This window comes from Pelobates fuscus, chromosome 4 (assembly GCF_036172605.1).
Source record: "Pelobates fuscus isolate aPelFus1 chromosome 4, aPelFus1.pri, whole genome shotgun sequence".
NCBI classification, from domain to species: domain Eukaryota; kingdom Metazoa; phylum Chordata; class Amphibia; order Anura; family Pelobatidae; genus Pelobates; species Pelobates fuscus.
Window position 1 is genome coordinate 222,771,693 of NC_086320.1, and position 17,716 is coordinate 222,789,408.

The following is a 17,716-nucleotide window of genomic DNA, read 5'->3' on the forward strand; positions in this document are numbered from 1 at the left end:
CGTGGGATGACTTGAGTCAGAAGAAAAAACATATAGCCTAGGTCTATGTCCAGGCTGTTCCAATAGTGGGTAGATCCCCCTTTGGGAAGAGGCAGAAGAGTGGATGGGTTAAGGGAGTAGCACCTCTGCAAGGACACGTTGTCTGGAAGCAGAAGAGAACATTGTAAGCGGAGGTGGCGGGCAGCAGAGGTGTTTGGGCTGAACTTGGTTAAGGATGGCAACAATGTCATGAGGGGCAAGAATGACAAGCTGATGGCCAAGTACCAAATCATTAGTCTTGTCAATGAGGGTATGTGCAGCAAATACTGCTCTAAGGCAGGAGGAGACTCCCCTTGCCACAGGGTCAAGTTGGCATGAGTAAAAGCCAATGGGGCACTGGCGTGAGACTGTGTGAGGACCGCAGAGGCATGACTCTGTCTCTCTGACACAAACAACTTAAAGGGTTTCTGGTAGTCGGGGAGGCCCAGGGCCGGGGCAGTGGAGATGGCACGTCTCAAGGCAAAGAAGCTGGAGAGTGCCTCTGGGGACAGGGAAAATGGTTGTTTTTAAGGCGTCATAGAGGGGTTGCATAAGGAAGGAGGCCTCCGGGATCCAGGCCCTGCAGTAGGAGATTAGGCCCAGGAAGGCATGGAGGGATTTATGTGCTGTAGGAGGTCACGGGTGAGCTGGCAGGTACCATATGAGAGGCAGTGACCCAGGAAAACCACGGATGGTAGGCACCACTGTAGTTTCTGTTTAGAGGCCTTGCATCCTTGCTCCGCAAGATCGCATAGTAGATCTTCAGAAGTACGCTCTGCAGTAGGGAGGTCATCAGCACAGAGGAGGAGGTCATCCACATATTGAAGCAGGACCACATCAGTGTGGGCCTTTTGCCATGAGTTAAGAATTGAAGCCATTGCTTTTGCAAACTGACTGGGAGAATGTTCTGCTCCTTGAGGCATGACAGTCCAGGTGTATTGCTGGCGAAGGATTCAGGGGTACACTGAAGAATGCTTTAGCCAGATCCACCACTGTGAAATACCTGGAGGTAGGTGGGACCCCTGACAGGAGGTTGTGTGAGTTAGGCATAATGGTGGTGTACAGAACAGTTGCTTCGTTAACAGCTTGGAGGTCTTGAACCATCCTGTATTTCTCGGGCTCTGCCTTGGCAGTTTTCTTTTTCACGGGGAACAGGGGAGTGTTGCAGGGAGACTCAAAGGGGACCAAGGCGCCATTGGACACCAGGGTCTTAAACCTGCTGAGAGATAGCAAGGGCTTGGGAAGGCTTAAGAGGGTATTGTGGCTTAGGGGGCAGGCTGGCCCCTGGGATTAACTAGAACTGGAGGGACATGGAGGTGACAAACCGGATAGAGAACGTCTACAAAGTATACAAGAGGAAAGAAACAAAACACAAACTTACACTGATTGCATTCAAAAACCAAGAAACTTGTACAATTAAACCAAATTACCCTTCATGTATTTATTTAAAAAGGATAGACCCGCGATACAATAAACCCTCCCAGACCCCGCAATAAGTGTGTCCCTGATGCCGTCTGCAATGCCATGTGCTTTACCACGCTACGGCTGTACCTTGCAGAACCCTCCCAGATCCCGCACCAAGTGCGTCCCTGACGCCCTCTTCAATGCCGTGTGCTTTATCGCGCTACGGCTGTACCTTGCAGAAGTTTAACCACGTCAATATATCCCTGTGAAATTCCCTCCCGTACTCTATCCACCCCTCGTGCAAAATACATCCACACCCAGGTGGCAGTCAATATACAGGTTCTATACAAAAGGGACTCCAGGCAAGTTATTTACCTGTCTTTGGTGCCCTCCGGCAGCCGGCACAGACTCGGAGACAGGCCAATCACAGAGACGGGATATATAGGCAAGGTACTAACACAGTCATTACCGTATATCAGAGGTGATCAGTCTCCATCCTGTCACTGCAGGTCTTCAAGGTCGGCTGTCTGCAGGGACACAACCCGGAGCCCCACGGGCGCCCAATTGTTTTAGACCAAACCAAGTGTTTACTTGAATATCTGCCCCTGTCCAGATTTTAAAGTGAAAATGCGTGCACGCTGAAGAAATCACACTGACAACAAGTTCAGATAAATGAAAACTTCAAAGTGTTTATTGGAGGCGGACAAAGCCCCTTAAAATGGCAGAAAAATGCATTGTGTGCAAATATTAAGCATAAACTTTTTATTTTTTTATTTTTTATTTATTCTTTATTTTTGTAGTGCAAACAAAAAATACAGGCTGCTCCTGTATGCCACAACAGCATAAGCAGGCAATATTTGGTACAGGATGATACAGTGAAGTAGCATTATTAAATCTGCACAATTTTTTGTTAGTAGATGAGTTGTCAAACGCTTTGGGTTAGGTTTAGTAAGATTATCATAGGCTAGGTATAATATAAAGCAGGACTTATAACAAGCTTGGCTACGCAATGAAGTCGTTAGGACAAGGTGAAATAATCAACGCTTAACAGTGCTAGGTTAGGTACATTAGTTATGCTGCCACAATAGTAATATGGTATTATGATTAACATTGACATAGATTGAAGTTGCATTATAAATGGTTACAGGCTTCAAGTATAAACTCGGTATGTCATGAGTAGCTGCCCGCATTGTTTGGTTTAAAACGTAATACAAGAATTAGCCGTAGCGCAAGCGTCTACAGACATGCATCCAATACCTTGTCGAGATGACCATGCGTTTAGCATAACAATTTAACTTGAGTGGAGATCATATTATTTTGTTGGTCGTATATTGCCACCAGAAACAACCACATGCTAGACAAACATGTCGTGCTGAAAACAGTTACATGCCAGGCAGACCTTTCCCAGTTATGCTAGGCAGACAGACATATCATGGTGATAAGTTATATGCTAGGCAGACATATCATGTTGAAGGCAGTCATATGCTATATTAATGAGTACAGCAAGGACGGCATGCCCCCCACAATATTGGATCTGCGTTAAAGATTATGGTTTGTCAATGTTAGGTTATCAGGATGATAAGGAACAGGTCGTCCTGGTCGCTTGTAATCACAGCATGCAGTAAGACACACTCTCAAAGTACATGGTAAGTAGAAGAGCATTACACATTAGAAGATGCTACACAAAGTCATGTTAGGGGTGCATATCAGGCAATACCAGATCATCGGTATCTGCAGGAGAGAGTCCCAGCTTGCGAGTATGTGGGGCTTGTGCACCAATCTTCCGCCCTGTCTGCATGTCGCAGTGTGGGGATGATTCCTCTATGGCGTGGTCATGTCAGCCGATGCCCCTTTTGTGCAGGGGTGTTGTAGCTGGCAAGTGTGTCTGACTGGGAGCCGCTTTGATAATCAGCGTGTGATACGAAGTGCTGTTTCTTTGTCGTACCGGGTCTCCGGCGCCATGCACCCGGTGTGGTCCTGGACACCGCGGCTACTGCATGGGGTGGGTCGGTTTGTGCTTGTTGCTTTGAGCGTCGGACCAGATGGTGTCTGTAACCCGCTTCTGGCTCCGCAGCTTGGATCTAGGCCTGGGGCGTGCACGGTGGTGTCTCCGAGTGCAGCTTTAGGGTGGGGACCGGGATCACCCCCCCCCCCCCCCCGGTCGAGGGGGGGCGGGGAGGGGGGGGGTGAATCAGGACCGGGTCCGCAGATGGTGTGTGTGCTCGTCGGGCTCCAGTGGGCAGGATAGTGGTGCGGCGGACGTCCGCTCCACTCACCACCAGGTAAGGTACCTCTCCCCTGAGGGACTAAAACTCCAGGAGCAAGCCTCTCCTCAGCTCCTGTAGCCCGTGGACATCGAGGGTCGCAGTTGTGGACCATTCACTTCCTCCAAAAGCACGGTTTACAGGCTTAAAAGGTCAGATTTAGCAGGAGCTGATGAGTCCTGCGACCGCTCAGCTCGGCGGCCCGGCCCCGCCCCCAAGCATAAACTTTTTAATTGGCCAAGTGTAAGTGTTTTATCTTTATGCTTTATGTACTATCTCCAAGGTGTCATGACCTCATCATCTTGGGTGCTACTCCGGATGGAGGCGCCAACTTGTTACACAAGGTGTTTTGGTCGATGGGAGGGGGTGCTCTAGCAGCCATTTTGAGTAATGAATAAGCACAATGAATGAGCACAGGTACACATAGTAAATAGAAATGTTATCTACATTAATTTCTATCCATCACAATCCCCCCTTAAAATTACTATTTACATCTATTTCTAGCAGCTATATCTGTTCCTAATATTTGTCCCTATTTGCTTAACTCATCTGTCCCAAAGGCCTTGGAACTCTTTTCGTGCTGCGCATAAGACCACCCCCCTCGCTAAAGACTGTGCCTAGAGGGAAGTCAGATGCTATCCCTAAAATACTGTAGCCTTAAAAGTGGCAGGGAGGGGCTATAACGGAGTGTAGGGTTTATCATAATCCTCCTCATCTATTTCTTGATGAATGAAAGTAGGTGTGGCTTGATCTGCTGTTTTCTGAAGACACTTTTTAATGCACGAGGAGGTCCCAATTCACCTCTGTCCGGCCGGCAAGAGAGTGTATCCAACATCTTTGGACCCCCAGTCTGCAAGACCTGGTATTATTTCTACTCTCATTTGGGACTGTTTTATCTACTAGTCTTTTATATATTTGTGTTTTGTCGACAGTTTGAATGTACTAATAAAGTTTCTTGACTCTGTCTACTGCACTATATATTAGGCTTAGTTTTAAGGACTTAATAATCCCTTGTGGGATTTATGATCTTAATCCTTTAACACATGGTGTATTGATTCCGTAATTTATGTACTACAGAATCTATACTAGATTAACCCTTCGGCAGCCATTGGATTTTACCTACCTTATCCTAAGGGAGGTTATGATCTGACTAGCTGACACATTTAAAGAGGAATCAAGTGCATTCCCATTTACTTATTAATCTGTTATTTGCATTTCCACTGAGTCCTGTATTTATTATTGATTTATTTCAATAAGCATTTAACACGTTTTATATATTTTTATCCTTTGGTGGTGGTTATTACTTTTACAAGCGATACAGTGATTATGGTTGTCACATCCTATCTCGAGATTTAACTTTGGAAGGATATTCTACCATTTATTGGTGTCTATTCATCGTATAGTTGCATATCCATCTAATTTTACCTGCCTGCTCAGAAAGAGTGGCATCAGTAATGGCCTTTTTGGCTTGCTTTTTTATTAACCACAAGAAATAAAAGTATCTTTGAATATAAAAGTAAAAGCTGATAAAGGTTGTAGTAATATTACCTGATGTGGATGGAAACAATTAGAATTGATATAATGTAAAACAATGTATCCTATTGAATTAATCTGAGGGAAAAGCTGAAGCACAAAGTTATTCAGCTGAGCACCAGCTGAGGTAAAAAACATTGTGATGATGTAATGGAGACAGAAACGAAGGGCTGGACTCCAAAATTGCCGCAGCGACTGTGACTCAGCCAAGATAAAAATTGCCATGGCAAATAAAGACCCAGTTCCCCTGCAGTAGTCACAGGGGGTGAATGCAGTGCACCCCAACTCTAAGAGGGTCAGAAATAGTAGTAATATCTGGTGGCCTCAGACGTGGCATTCGCTTCCAAGTTGGCCATCACAATTGAAGCTCAATCAGTGAAGAGCTTGGTATGTAAATTACAAAAGAAATAAAGGCAACCACAATTAATATATATCACTGTAGCAGCCCCAATATGATGCATTCAGTACTAAATATATAATTATATATATATATATATATATATATATATATAATATGCGCGCACACACACGTCTTAAAGGCACAGTGGGGGGAAAAAAAACATTCAAGCAAAATCACATTTATTCATAATCGGGACTTCTGCTAGAATAAATCATGTAGAATACTTACCTGTCCGAAAGAGGAGGAACATCCACAGGCTTCCTGTTATATAGACTATACTTGATGCTGATTGGTCAAGGAGCTTACCTGTTCGTGCTTGGTTGTGATCTTTAATTTTTTTAGTTCTACCTATCTTGTTATTACACTTTGTTGCTTTGAGTAGTAAAGAAAGTTCTAAGCATAACATGAGCCTCCTGTCTGCTATAAAATGTATCTATCAAAATTGTAACCGCCAGGTCTCTTATATGATGCTGCAGCTTCACAGGACAGTGGCAAATCATACATAGGGGGTTTCCTTGTACTCATATGTAGCTGAACATGTTATCGGGTTTGGCACAGTAGTAGCCAATATCAGTTTTTTTAAATACATATTAAAAAACGAGAATAAGAGAACTCTGAGAATCGACAAATCGAACTCAGTAGCTTCCCCTACAGTAAATATGCGCGCTGGTCTCAAAATAGTGCTCACTTGTGCCATTACAGGGAGAACCTATTCCAAGGTATTTCAGACTAGACTACCCATATGGGCAGTCTAGAACCAAAATGCCAGTAACTTCTCTCTGCATATGGGATACAGCAACCCAGAAAATTGTTTACTTTAGGCCTTCCTTAGGCTTCGTATAGCTGATACCCCTCTAGGCACAGTGAGCATGGGGTCCACGTCTGGATTATCCTTTTGAACTTGGGTAGAGCCAAGTTAATGCATTGCAACTTAAACAGAGAATATGAGAAACATTAAAATAAACCTCGTTCTATTTGTGATGGTTAATAATAAAAAATAAAAAACACAATTTTACTACAACATTTTGCAGAGATCGGCTGTTAAATGTAAAAAGTTTCAAAATATGCTTAGGTAAAAAGCTTGTGATGTCTGCTTTTTATAAATATATACTATTGTGTGGCACCTGTGTTTTCTGTGACTGCTATCAAAGGGACACTATAGTTACCTGAACAACTTCAGCTTAATGAGGTAGTTCAGGTGAGAACTATAGCTCCCTGCAGCCTCTCTCATTAAACACTGTATTTTCTGATGAAATACAGTGTTTACATTGAAAGCTAGGAACACCTCCAGTTGCAGTCACTCAGAGTGAACCAGAGGGACTTCAGAGTTGATGGAGGCATAATATGCCTCCATCCACTCAGATCTGCTGTCAGCAGAGCACAGGGCAGCACTGTGCACAGTATCCTGTGATTCAGTATCTCCTCCCTCTGCATGCAGACACTGAACTTTCCTCATAGAGATTCATTGTTTCAATTCATCTCTAGGAGGAGATGCTGATTGGCCAGGGCTGTGTTTGAATCATGCCTGCTCTGCCCCTGATCTGCCTCCTTGTCAGTCTCAGACAATCCTATGGGGAAGCACTGTGATTGGATCAGGCTACCACATGTCAGCAGACTGCTTGTTTTTCTGAGTCTAACAGCATGCAGATTTACAGCTTCAGGCTTGAATACAGTAAGATTTTTACTGTATTTATGGAGGCATGAGGGGTCCAGGGGGGCTAGTTGGTGGTGTTAACACTATAGGGTCAGGAATACATGTTTGTGTTCCTGACCCTATAAGTTTTGTTTTTTTGTGTTTATAAATGAGATTTTATATATGTATATGTTAAATCATCAAATGAAAGCCCTTTCTGTCCTTTAACAAATGATATATTATGTGTATGGTGCCTATACCTATAAACCTAAACCTATAGTTAAAATGGAAGGTTTTGTTTTGGTTCAGAACGTGGACAATTACCTCCGTCCTTAAGGGGTTAAACGGCAGTCATACAGTGTACATTTGCTCTTGCCATGTGCATAGGTCTTGGATATAAATGAGATCACCACTGTCACCAAGGGATTAATAAAGTGACCCAAACTTTTAGCACTGAAGCATGAATATTTGCTTAATGGAAGGTGGTGAAATTACATGTCATACCTATGTTTTCTCTGTATCTTAGCATTTTTGTTCTTGAATATATTTTTATTTATATTTACATTTTCCTTCCACAGAAGCAGAAAAAAAATCCAGGTAGGAAAGTCTTGTATTTTGTTTAAAGATCTGCTTGTAGCTAAACTTGCTTTATTATATTAAACACTGTTTGAGATTAACTACACAGCATTTTTTTTTTTTTTATTCCGTTAAAGACAAGTGTTTTTTGTTTTAATTTTTTATCTATCCATAGCCTCCCTCTTAACCCCTTCAATCCCAGAATTGAGTAAAACCCATTTTATTGTCATGTATTTTGCCGTATGAAATCTAGCCCATAACATCTCACTCACCCTTATTTTATACTCTAATTGTGATTACAAGCTACTAATTTCTCTGCGTGAAGCCAATAGTTTCTGATATAATACCTGTAAAGTTGCTGAAAATGTAAGCTCACATTCTGCTTTCAATTAGTACATGGAGTTTTACTGGGTGACACCATTCTTACTGTCAGGGAGTGGATGGACTCTACCATTTCACAGTTCAGATGATGCTAAAGATTGCTATAGCAGTTTTAAAGCAGCACTGTCATGCCGAACTTACCTTTCCTCAATCTCTTTCCAGTGGCTGCTCACTGTAAAATATAATAATATAAATAAAAACCTACGGGTGGGGGCCCTAAAGTAAAATAAGAGGGGGATACCTATTGTCCCCTCCCAGCCCCCACCCCTGCGCGGTGGGGGCCATAAATTAAAATGGGGGGGACCTACTGTCCTCCCCCACCCCTGGGCGGCGGGTGGGGGCCATAATGATAATGGGGGGAGGGACCTACTGTCCGCCCCCACCCCTGGGCAGCGGGTGTGGGCCATAATGATAATGAGGGGGGGGACCTACTAACCCCTCTCCGGATTCCATTTAAAGCCATCCAATCACAGTGCTCTGTGTCATTTTACACAGCGTGGGAAAGTTCTTTGGAATTTTCCCGCGCTGTGTAAAATGACAAAGAGCACTCTGATTGGCTTAAACCCACCAATCAGAGTGTTCTTAGCCTAATTGCCGGGCGGGGCAAGGCTTTATAAGCCTTCCCCCGTCCTGCGGAGCTCAGTCTGCGCGGAGCCCTCCATGGGTGAAGATGGATTTTTTTTTGGTGCTCGGGTTTTTTCTTTTTCGTCAGGTTTTTTTTTTTTGCGCTTGGGTTTTTTATTTTATTTTAAGTTCGACGGGTATGATGGTTTTTTATTTGGCCTTATTTGGGGGCTGAAAAATGAAGATTTTAGAAAAAAGAAGACGTTGAATGGTAAGTTTAATTTTACTTTGCAGGTTAGTAATTTTATTTCCCCCCTCACTAATTTTTCGGGTGAGGGGGATAGGTGACTAGGGGCTTGGGGACCCCTAGTCACCTTTGATGGGTGTGGGGGATTTGACTTAGGGCCCCCACCAGCCGCCATGGGGTGGGGGCCGGGGGTGGGGGGAGGACAGTAGGTGTCCCCCCCCCTCATTATCATTATATCCCCCGCCCTCCGCCCAGGGGTGGGGGCCTGAGGGGGGGGGGGAGGGGACAGTAGGTGCCCCCCCCTGCCGCTCAGGGGTGGGGGCCAGGGGGAGGGGGGGGGAGGACAGCAGCCCCCTGGCCCCCACGCTCAGGGGTGGGGGCCAGGGGGAGGACAATAGGTCCGCCCCCCCTTATTGTTATTTAGGGCCCCCACCCGCCGCGCAGGGGTGGGGGCCGGATAGTAGGGTTTTGTTTTTTTACAGTGAGCAGCCACAGGCTGCTCACTGTTTAGTATACATGCCCCTACTCGCGGTATAGCGAGTAGGGGCATTCGGGAGATTTTATTCTCCCTTGTGCTATTATGGGGGTCATGTTGACCCCCATAGAGTGAGGGGGGTAACATGGGGGGTTTAGGAAGTGGCTCCCTGATGCTTCTATAGTTGCATATTACAAGGAGGGAGCTGCGCGCCGGTAGCTCCCTCCTTGTAATAAACTGAACGAACAAACGGACACTGATACTCAGTGTTAGTTTGTTCGTCTGATTTTTCTATTCATTCATTCGTCTGTCTGACGAAAGAATGAATAGATGAAATTCCCGTTCGCATACCCAGGTGTTTAACTGGGCATGTGCGGGAATCTCACAGGCTATCTAGTGTGGGCAGATGACGTGTCCCACAGGGACTTCCTCTACCCACACAAAGATGGCGGTGCCCTGTATATAGATCAGGGCAGAAAATAAAGATAAAAAGATAGGTAATATGGGGGGCTTAGGGACATTTGGGGGGTGACTAAGGGGTCAATTGGATGTAGTGGAGGCGAGAGGGGGGGGGGGGTTTAAAAAAAAAACTGGATTCGGCATGACAGTGCCGCTTTAAATGCTTTTATTTTAGAAATGTGATTTAACTGTAGTTACTGTATGTGGGCATTATGCTCAAATGCAGACTGCTAGTAATACCTTCAGGGTCCTTACATATACTTAGAAGCAAGGATTTTGACAATTTTTAGTTATAGATTTTTGTCACAGCTACAATATGTGAGAAAAATTGCATGTGTTTTTTTTTTTTTTTATATATACGAACATTTCAGACCCTGTGTGAAATATTGTAAGATAAAAGTGCACTGTCTAAAGCTTTTAATTTCACAAATATTTTTTTTATAAAGGATGAATAAATAAGTGAAAAGCAAAAGTTGTGTTAATTGACATTTTTCATTTTTACGTTTGTCTGCAGATCAATCTTTACACAGAATTTGCTGTGTTGTGTTTATATGCGAGCTAACTTTAAACAAATGTTATGCTAATATTTTTTTTTATCAAAATGTGCTTGGTAGTGAAGGGGTTACCATAAAAATTAGGTAAGGGTTTCTTCAGTACCCAGAAGTATCCAAAAATTACAAACAAACCTTGCTATTGTGCTGCTGGCACCTCCCTCTGCAGCTCCAAGTAGGGTTTAACAACTTACAGAATAAAATTAAAATTAGGGCAGCGCTACCAATTGAAAATCTGCACACCAAGTGCTACCTACATACAGATTTATTTGAAGGGCAGCAAATAAAAATGTTTTGGGTTCTCCCCTTTCTCAATGCATGTCATGATGACATGCATTGAGAAAAGGGAGAACCTGAAACATTTATATTTGTTGTCCTACGCAGAAATCTGTATGTAGCTCGTGGGGTGTGCACATGTGCAATTAGTAGTGAAGGGGTTAAAGAGGAAGTGTTACTTGTGATTTCATTTCATAACAGAATACCTACTGTGCTTTATTCAAAATTATGTTTGTATGTTTTTGGGGGTGGGTTTATGTGCCACACTGGGCCAGGCAGGTAATTCTTACCGTTGCATGCCCATGTACAGCACTAAAGTGTAGTGTATGCATTGCTCCTAAAGCATTTCTTTGTAGATGGCCAAGCATTCATAAACCCACATTACAGAAGTGTGGACAATTTATGTATGTTTTTTTTCTTTTCTTCTTTAAAACTCTGCTGCTTTATTCACCCTGGTAAACAATGCAACAGAATTTGCGGAGAGACATTACCCATAGCAGCATAGGTTCCGGCCATGCCAATCCAAGAGTTGTACATTCAGGACTCTGTAATTGGGCACAAAATGGACAATGTTGGAAACATCCCAGGCTCTGGCTGCTGATGTTTCAGCAGTTATATCAGAAAACCAATTTAACATTTAACGTCTGTCTATTGCATTCCATTTTAATATTGTGGTAGTCACTTAATACAATAGTGAATAGTTCAATAGTTCTCTTTGACTCCGACCTCTCCTTCCCCCCTCATGTCCAATCAATCCCCAAATTCTGCCGCTTCCATCTCAAAAACATTGCGCACATCCGACCCTATTTAACGCCTGATACGGCAAAGGTGCTTGTCCATGCCGCTGTCCTCTCTCGCCTTGACTACTGTAATCCGCTTCTCAGTAGTCTTACATGTTTTCGACCAATCTTCACTCCTTCAAAAAATCTGTGAAAACTTACTTCTTTAGGAAAGCATATGAATTAAACTGTGAACAGCTTTCCCTCCCCGCACCCTGATTCCTCTCCTGAAACTGTCATCAAAACAAAACACTAAACCCTCAATGAATACTATCCTAGCAACCTACTTGTCTACCCTTACCTTTTGTGTCACTATAGCCCACTACCTCTAGCATGTAAGCTCATGGAGCAGGGCCCTCTATCCCTCTCTTCTGTGCGTCCGCCTTGTTTGGTAACAACTACTTGTCTGATAGTACACCCATTATACAGCGCTACGGTACTTGTTGGCGCTTTATAAATATTAAAAGACATAGCATAACTTTTTATTATCTATAGCATGGGTCGTCAACCTGGTCCCTACCGCCCACTAGTGGGCGTTTCGGGATTCCAGATGGGCGGTAGGGACTTTGGAGGTTAAAACCTCCTTTTGAGCGGGTGAGTGCGCGCGTGAGCGAGAGCACACATCAAGAAACCAACGTGCGCGAGTAGGCATGCGGTAGGGATTTTGAAGGTTAAAACCTCCTTTTGAGCGAGTGGGCGGGCAGGCGCAGGAGGGCGTGAGGGCACACTTCAACCTCCTTTTGTGCGAGAAGGGGGCGAGCGCACACCAATGAACTAACGCGCGCATGCACACAAACACGTGGGAAGAGGAAGAGGAAGGGGAGGAGTGGAAACTGATAGCAGGAACAGGCAGAAACGGAGCAGAGCAGTTGCAAAATAGGAGAAAGAAAAGTTATAGGCAGGAGATAGAGAATTGTTGTTGGCTAATAATAATAAGTGGGCTAACTAGCTCAGCCTTACTTTTGTACCTCTGGAAGGTAAAAGAAAGTAGATAAAAAGGAAAAGATAAAAAAAAATTAACGAAAAATAGAGAAAAGGGGATAAAATAAAGGAGGAGAGTAAGCAGTGTTTAGTCTGGCTCATAAATTAAGTTTTGTTATCTTGTTAAATAAAAAAAAAAATAAGTAAGGGAAGGAGAAAATTAAAAAAAGGCAAAAAGAGATCCTTGATATAGTGATATACTATAAGGAAGGTAAAGAAGAAGAAGGCAGGAAAAGGAATTTCTTTTGATGGTGACACTTAATAAAAATTGGCACCTAATACAGCATTGTTTTTGGTGTTTGTAATAAAAGGGAAAAGATGACGGGGAAAAAACATTGTGTGGAGTGCAGATCAAAACGTAAGAGTAAAAGTACCATATATACTCGTGTATAAGTCGATCTCATGTATAAGTCGAGTGCAGTTTTGTGACCAACAATTGTGAAATATGCTATGCCTCGTGGATAAGTCGAGGGTAAAACTTGGGGCTATGAAATTCTGTGATTTTTATAATTATATACACACACACTCATACAAACACACACACTGCATTATATACACACACACTCATACAAACACACACTCTGCATTATATACACACACACTCATACAAACACACACTCTGCATTATATACACACACACTCATACAAGCACACACTCTGCATTACACACACACTCATACAAACAATCTGCATTATACACACTTATACAAACACACACTCTGCATTATATACACACACACTCATACAAACACACACTCTGCATTATATACACACTCATACAAACACACACTCTGCATTATATACGCACACTCTGTGTGTATATAATGCAGAGTGTGTGTATAATGCATATAGTTTGTATGTGTGTGTGTATATATATAATGCAGTGTGTGTGTGTGTGTATAATGCAGAGTGAGTGTTTGTGTGTGTAGTGTGTGTGAACTGGGTGGGGGGGTATTTTTATTATTTTCATTTTTTTTATTTTAATTTAATTTTTAATTTTAATATTTTTTAAAAAAATTATTTAAGTATTTTTTTATTTTATTTTTTATTTTATTTTAATTTTTTTTTTTTTATTGTAATATTTGTTTATTTTATTTTCGTCCCCCCTCCCTGCTTGATACATGGCTAGGGAGGGGGGCTCTCATTCCCTGGTGGTCCAGTGGAATGGCTGTTTAGGAGGGGGCTGGCATAGAGCAGTAACTTACCTTTCCTGCAGCTCCTGTCAGCTCCCTTCTCTCACCTCCGGTCCGGCCAGCTCCTCTGTCAGCTCCCACTGAAAGTCTCGCGGTCTCTCGCGGCTCTCGCGAGACTTACCGTGGGAGCTGACTGAGGAGCTGGCCGGACCGGAGGTGAGAGAAGGGAGCTGACAGGATCTGCAGGAAAGGTAAGTTACTGCTCTCTGCCAGCCCCCAACAGGACCGCCGGGCTTGTAATGAGCCCGGCGGTCCTGGTCTGTATTATGGCAATGCAAATTGCCATAATACAGACATTAACTCAAGTATAAGTCGAGTTGGGGTTTTTCAGCACAAAAAATTTGCTGAAAAACTCGACTTATACTCGAGTATATACGGTAGTTGTTAAATTGTGAAACAAATTTAGAACCCATGTCTGGGGGAAAAAAAGAAATATGCTCGTGGCTATTTACCAGAGTATCTGAAGATGGGTTTCATTGAATCTGTTAAAAATAAACAGCATCCAATGTGTTTACTGTGCCACAAGACATTATCTAATGAAGCCAAGTCGATTGCGAGAACATCTTGCTACAAAGCATTCGCAAGATAAAGATAAGCCCATTGAATATTTTCAAGAAATCTATAATAGATTTCAAAATCGTTCAATAGCTACATCCTTTCAAAAACAACATGCAAAGAATGAGGATGGATTAACTGCAGCTTATCGTATATCACACTTAATTGCAAAAAGTGGTAAAAGCCATAATATTGGAGAAACTTTGATAATACCCTCTATCAAAGAATTTATCTCAACAGTAATGCATCAGGATATACCTGAAGTTTTAAAAACATTGCCCCTTAGCGATAACACAGTAAAGAGACGCATTGACGAAATGGCGGCTAATGTTGAAAATAAACTTATAGGTATTCTCCAAAATTCGTCATTTCCATACAATTGGTTGAGTCTGTCATTGCAGATAATAATGTCAATCTGATTACAGATACAAAAGGATTATCAATATTTAATCCTGTGAAATCATACTTTGCAAAAAATAATATACCCTTGAACAATATTGTTGCATGTGCTACTGATGGAGCACTATTAATGGTAGGCCGCTATCGTGAGTTTGTTGCTTACTTGAAGGAAGACGTGCCAAACATTTTGTGTATTCTTAAAACTCTGGCAAAATAAAAAAATGCCTGCGTTATATCCAAATATGTGGAAAATTATGTTCAATTTATTGATACCTTTCCCTACCACATATCTTGTAGAATCAGGCTTTAGTGCTGTTAAAGGACCACTCTAGGCACCCAGACCACTTCAGCTTAATGAGGTGGTCTGGGTGCCAGGTCCTTCTAGGGTTAGCCCATTTTTTCATAAACATAGCAGTTTCAGAGAAACTGCTATGTTTATGAATGGGTTAAGCCTTCCCCCTATGTCCTCTAGTGGCTGTCTCATTGACAGCCGCTAGAGGCGCTTGCGTGCTTCTCACTGTGATTTTCACAGTGAGAGCACGCCAGCGTCCATAGGAAAGCATTATGAATGCTTTCCTATGTGACCGGCTGAATGCGCGCGCAACTCTTGCTGCACGTGCGCATTCAGCCGACGGGGAGGAGAAGAGGCGGATTGGAGGAGGAGAGCTCTCCGCCCAGCGCTGGAAAAAGGTAAGATTTAACCCCTTTCCCCTTTCCAGAGCCGGGCGGGAGGGGGTCCCTGAGGGTGGGGGCACCCTCAGGGCACTCTAGTGCCAGGAAAACGAGTATGTTTTCCTGGCACTAGAGTGGTCCTTTAATCATATTATGAGCAAACAGAGAAACCGTCAGAATATCACCGAAAGAGGAGACCTTCGTTTGTTCCTTACAAAAATCGAACCAGATATCAAATATTTAGTCTCGCAGCATCAGCCTCAAGGATATCACTAGTAAAGCTAATTTCAATTTACTTTGTTTTCTAATTAAACTTTATAAAGTTAAAAACATTATAAACATGCATAAAGTAGAAATAAAAAGATAAATGTACGTACATTTCTTTTCTTTCTTTTTTTTTTTTTTAAACACCCTCCTTTCTTAACCAATATTCCGCACTTGCGCAAAAACTGGTAATCGGTAAGGAAATTTTTCCATCAAGAAAGATGCATTAGTGGGCGGTAGGTAGAAAAAGGTTGACTACCACTGATCTATAGTGATAAGTGACTCCTGCATAACCCTATGATATTTTGTAACATACCCCAGTGATTGTGATCCACTTCAGAGTAGTTTTGATGAAGACCTTTAAAAATGACAAGTTGAGTGTTTATAACATATTCATCGTCTCCTTGCGGTCAGCGGCCGTGCATTTGCATGAATGACACTTGCGGCATGTTAATGGACGGCAGCCCCTGCGGATCCAAGGCTAATTATACCCCCACGCTCAATTGACTATGCCGTGCATGTGACTTCGCACATGCACAGCGCGCGCACGTTTTAGGGTCAAAGAGCGATCCCGGACAATCAGAAAGGTAAAGCGGGTATAAAAGCCTAGAATTACCTTTCCTCGTTGCCCTGTTGTGGTTTACCTAGTTGTTGTCCGAGAGCGCGTTTCTTATTCTAGTAATTTTGATTCTTTACTTTGGCTTTGATTTTAACTTCCCTGTATCCTGGCATCCCTGGCTTTCCTTTATCGTTGTGTACCTTTCTGTGTCCCCTGACCTCAGCTATTTCTCTGACTATTCTTTGGTACGTTAGTCTGGCCATTCTAAGGCCCGTTAATACGTTACCTATTAGTCTCCTGTGTTACACAATTCTACGTGCTGGATCATACTGTAATCCTGACAGTGTTTCAGATTCAAATTACAGCTTCCTTTTCACAGCCTTTATTATGCATATTTTATTGATATATGTCTGGTAAAGGATGATAACGTTCCTAGGCATAGAACTAGGAGCCCTTGATAAACAGTTAGTTCTGCATACGCAACCCAACACTGTAGGTTTGGCCTTTTTTGGTGACATCAATGAGGTAAGTAGCCTCCTAACGGAATGAGGGAGTTCTTCAATCGTGATAGGTTCTTGAATTCTTATTTTAATATTTTTTTTTCTACTTCCCTGGTCATTGAACATATCTACCTTACGGCCTAGATTAGAGGAAAGGCCAGAAGGTGAAGAAATGCAGTATCTATATTCAGCATGTTATAACAGGAGTTGGCCAGGCTCTCTTCATTAGCATTTATGTGGTTTGTTAGGGTGTGCATTTCCCCTCTTGGCTTCCAGTTCTGCCAAGATTACTTTGCAAATATCACACAATAAAGCCTTATTATGCCAACTGGTGGCTTTAATATCATGATTCCTAATTAAGTCTGGTCTTGTAGAAATGTCCTACTTGCTGCAGTCCAAGGACGAGGTGTGCAGCTCAGCAGTAGGTGCCATTTTGGGCTTGGACCTCCTAGAGAAAAGAGTGTATATTGTGGGAGCCAACTTACTGTAAGGCCCAGTGTTGGTGAGAATTCCTAATGGCCATTGGTTATCTAAGTATGCATAGGGATTTGGGATTTTTGTTTTTTATTGTATATAATGGGGCTGATGTCTACTATGGTCATTCCTGCCGCCCGGGAGTAATGGGAGTCTGATCGCAGGACTCATTTTTGTGTATTTGTTAGTGAGAATTCCTCCTTGTTATTTTTCATTGATCTGGTGGGTATTTTGTAGAAAATGGCACTTGGAAAAATCACCTTGTAACTGGTACATTGCAGCACAGAGCTGTGTTCAGGCCTGGCTGCTCCGGTCACAGGTGACTTTGTATAATGCAATATAATGCGTTTACAATTATAAAATGTATCAAAACTATACATGAAAACCTACTGATCAATGTACATATGTATTACATCTGTAAATTGTAATAATTCTGTTTCATCTTTTTCAGATGGGATGTTGTGGAAAAAAATGTAAGTTGTGATCTATTTTGCCAATTATTGAACATGTACCAAAAGACACTGGAGTAGTGACTGGAACAACATAAACATTTAACCAC

At 42.6% G+C, this 17,716-nt stretch overlaps 1 protein-coding gene across 3 annotated transcripts in view; it reads left to right on the forward strand.

The window, feature by feature from the left end:
* LOC134608797 (uncharacterized) overlaps positions 1 to 17,716 on the forward strand; it is an 88,273-nt gene that overhangs the window by 30,526 nt on the left and 40,031 nt on the right. For all 3 annotated transcript variants that reach the window (XM_063451902.1, XM_063451903.1, XM_063451904.1), the window contains 2 exons: positions 7,831 to 7,849; positions 17,609 to 17,630. In XM_063451902.1, the coding sequence (XP_063307972.1) occupies positions 7,831 to 7,849; positions 17,609 to 17,630 (41 nt within the window). The remainder of the gene's footprint in view (positions 1 to 7,830; positions 7,850 to 17,608; positions 17,631 to 17,716) is intronic.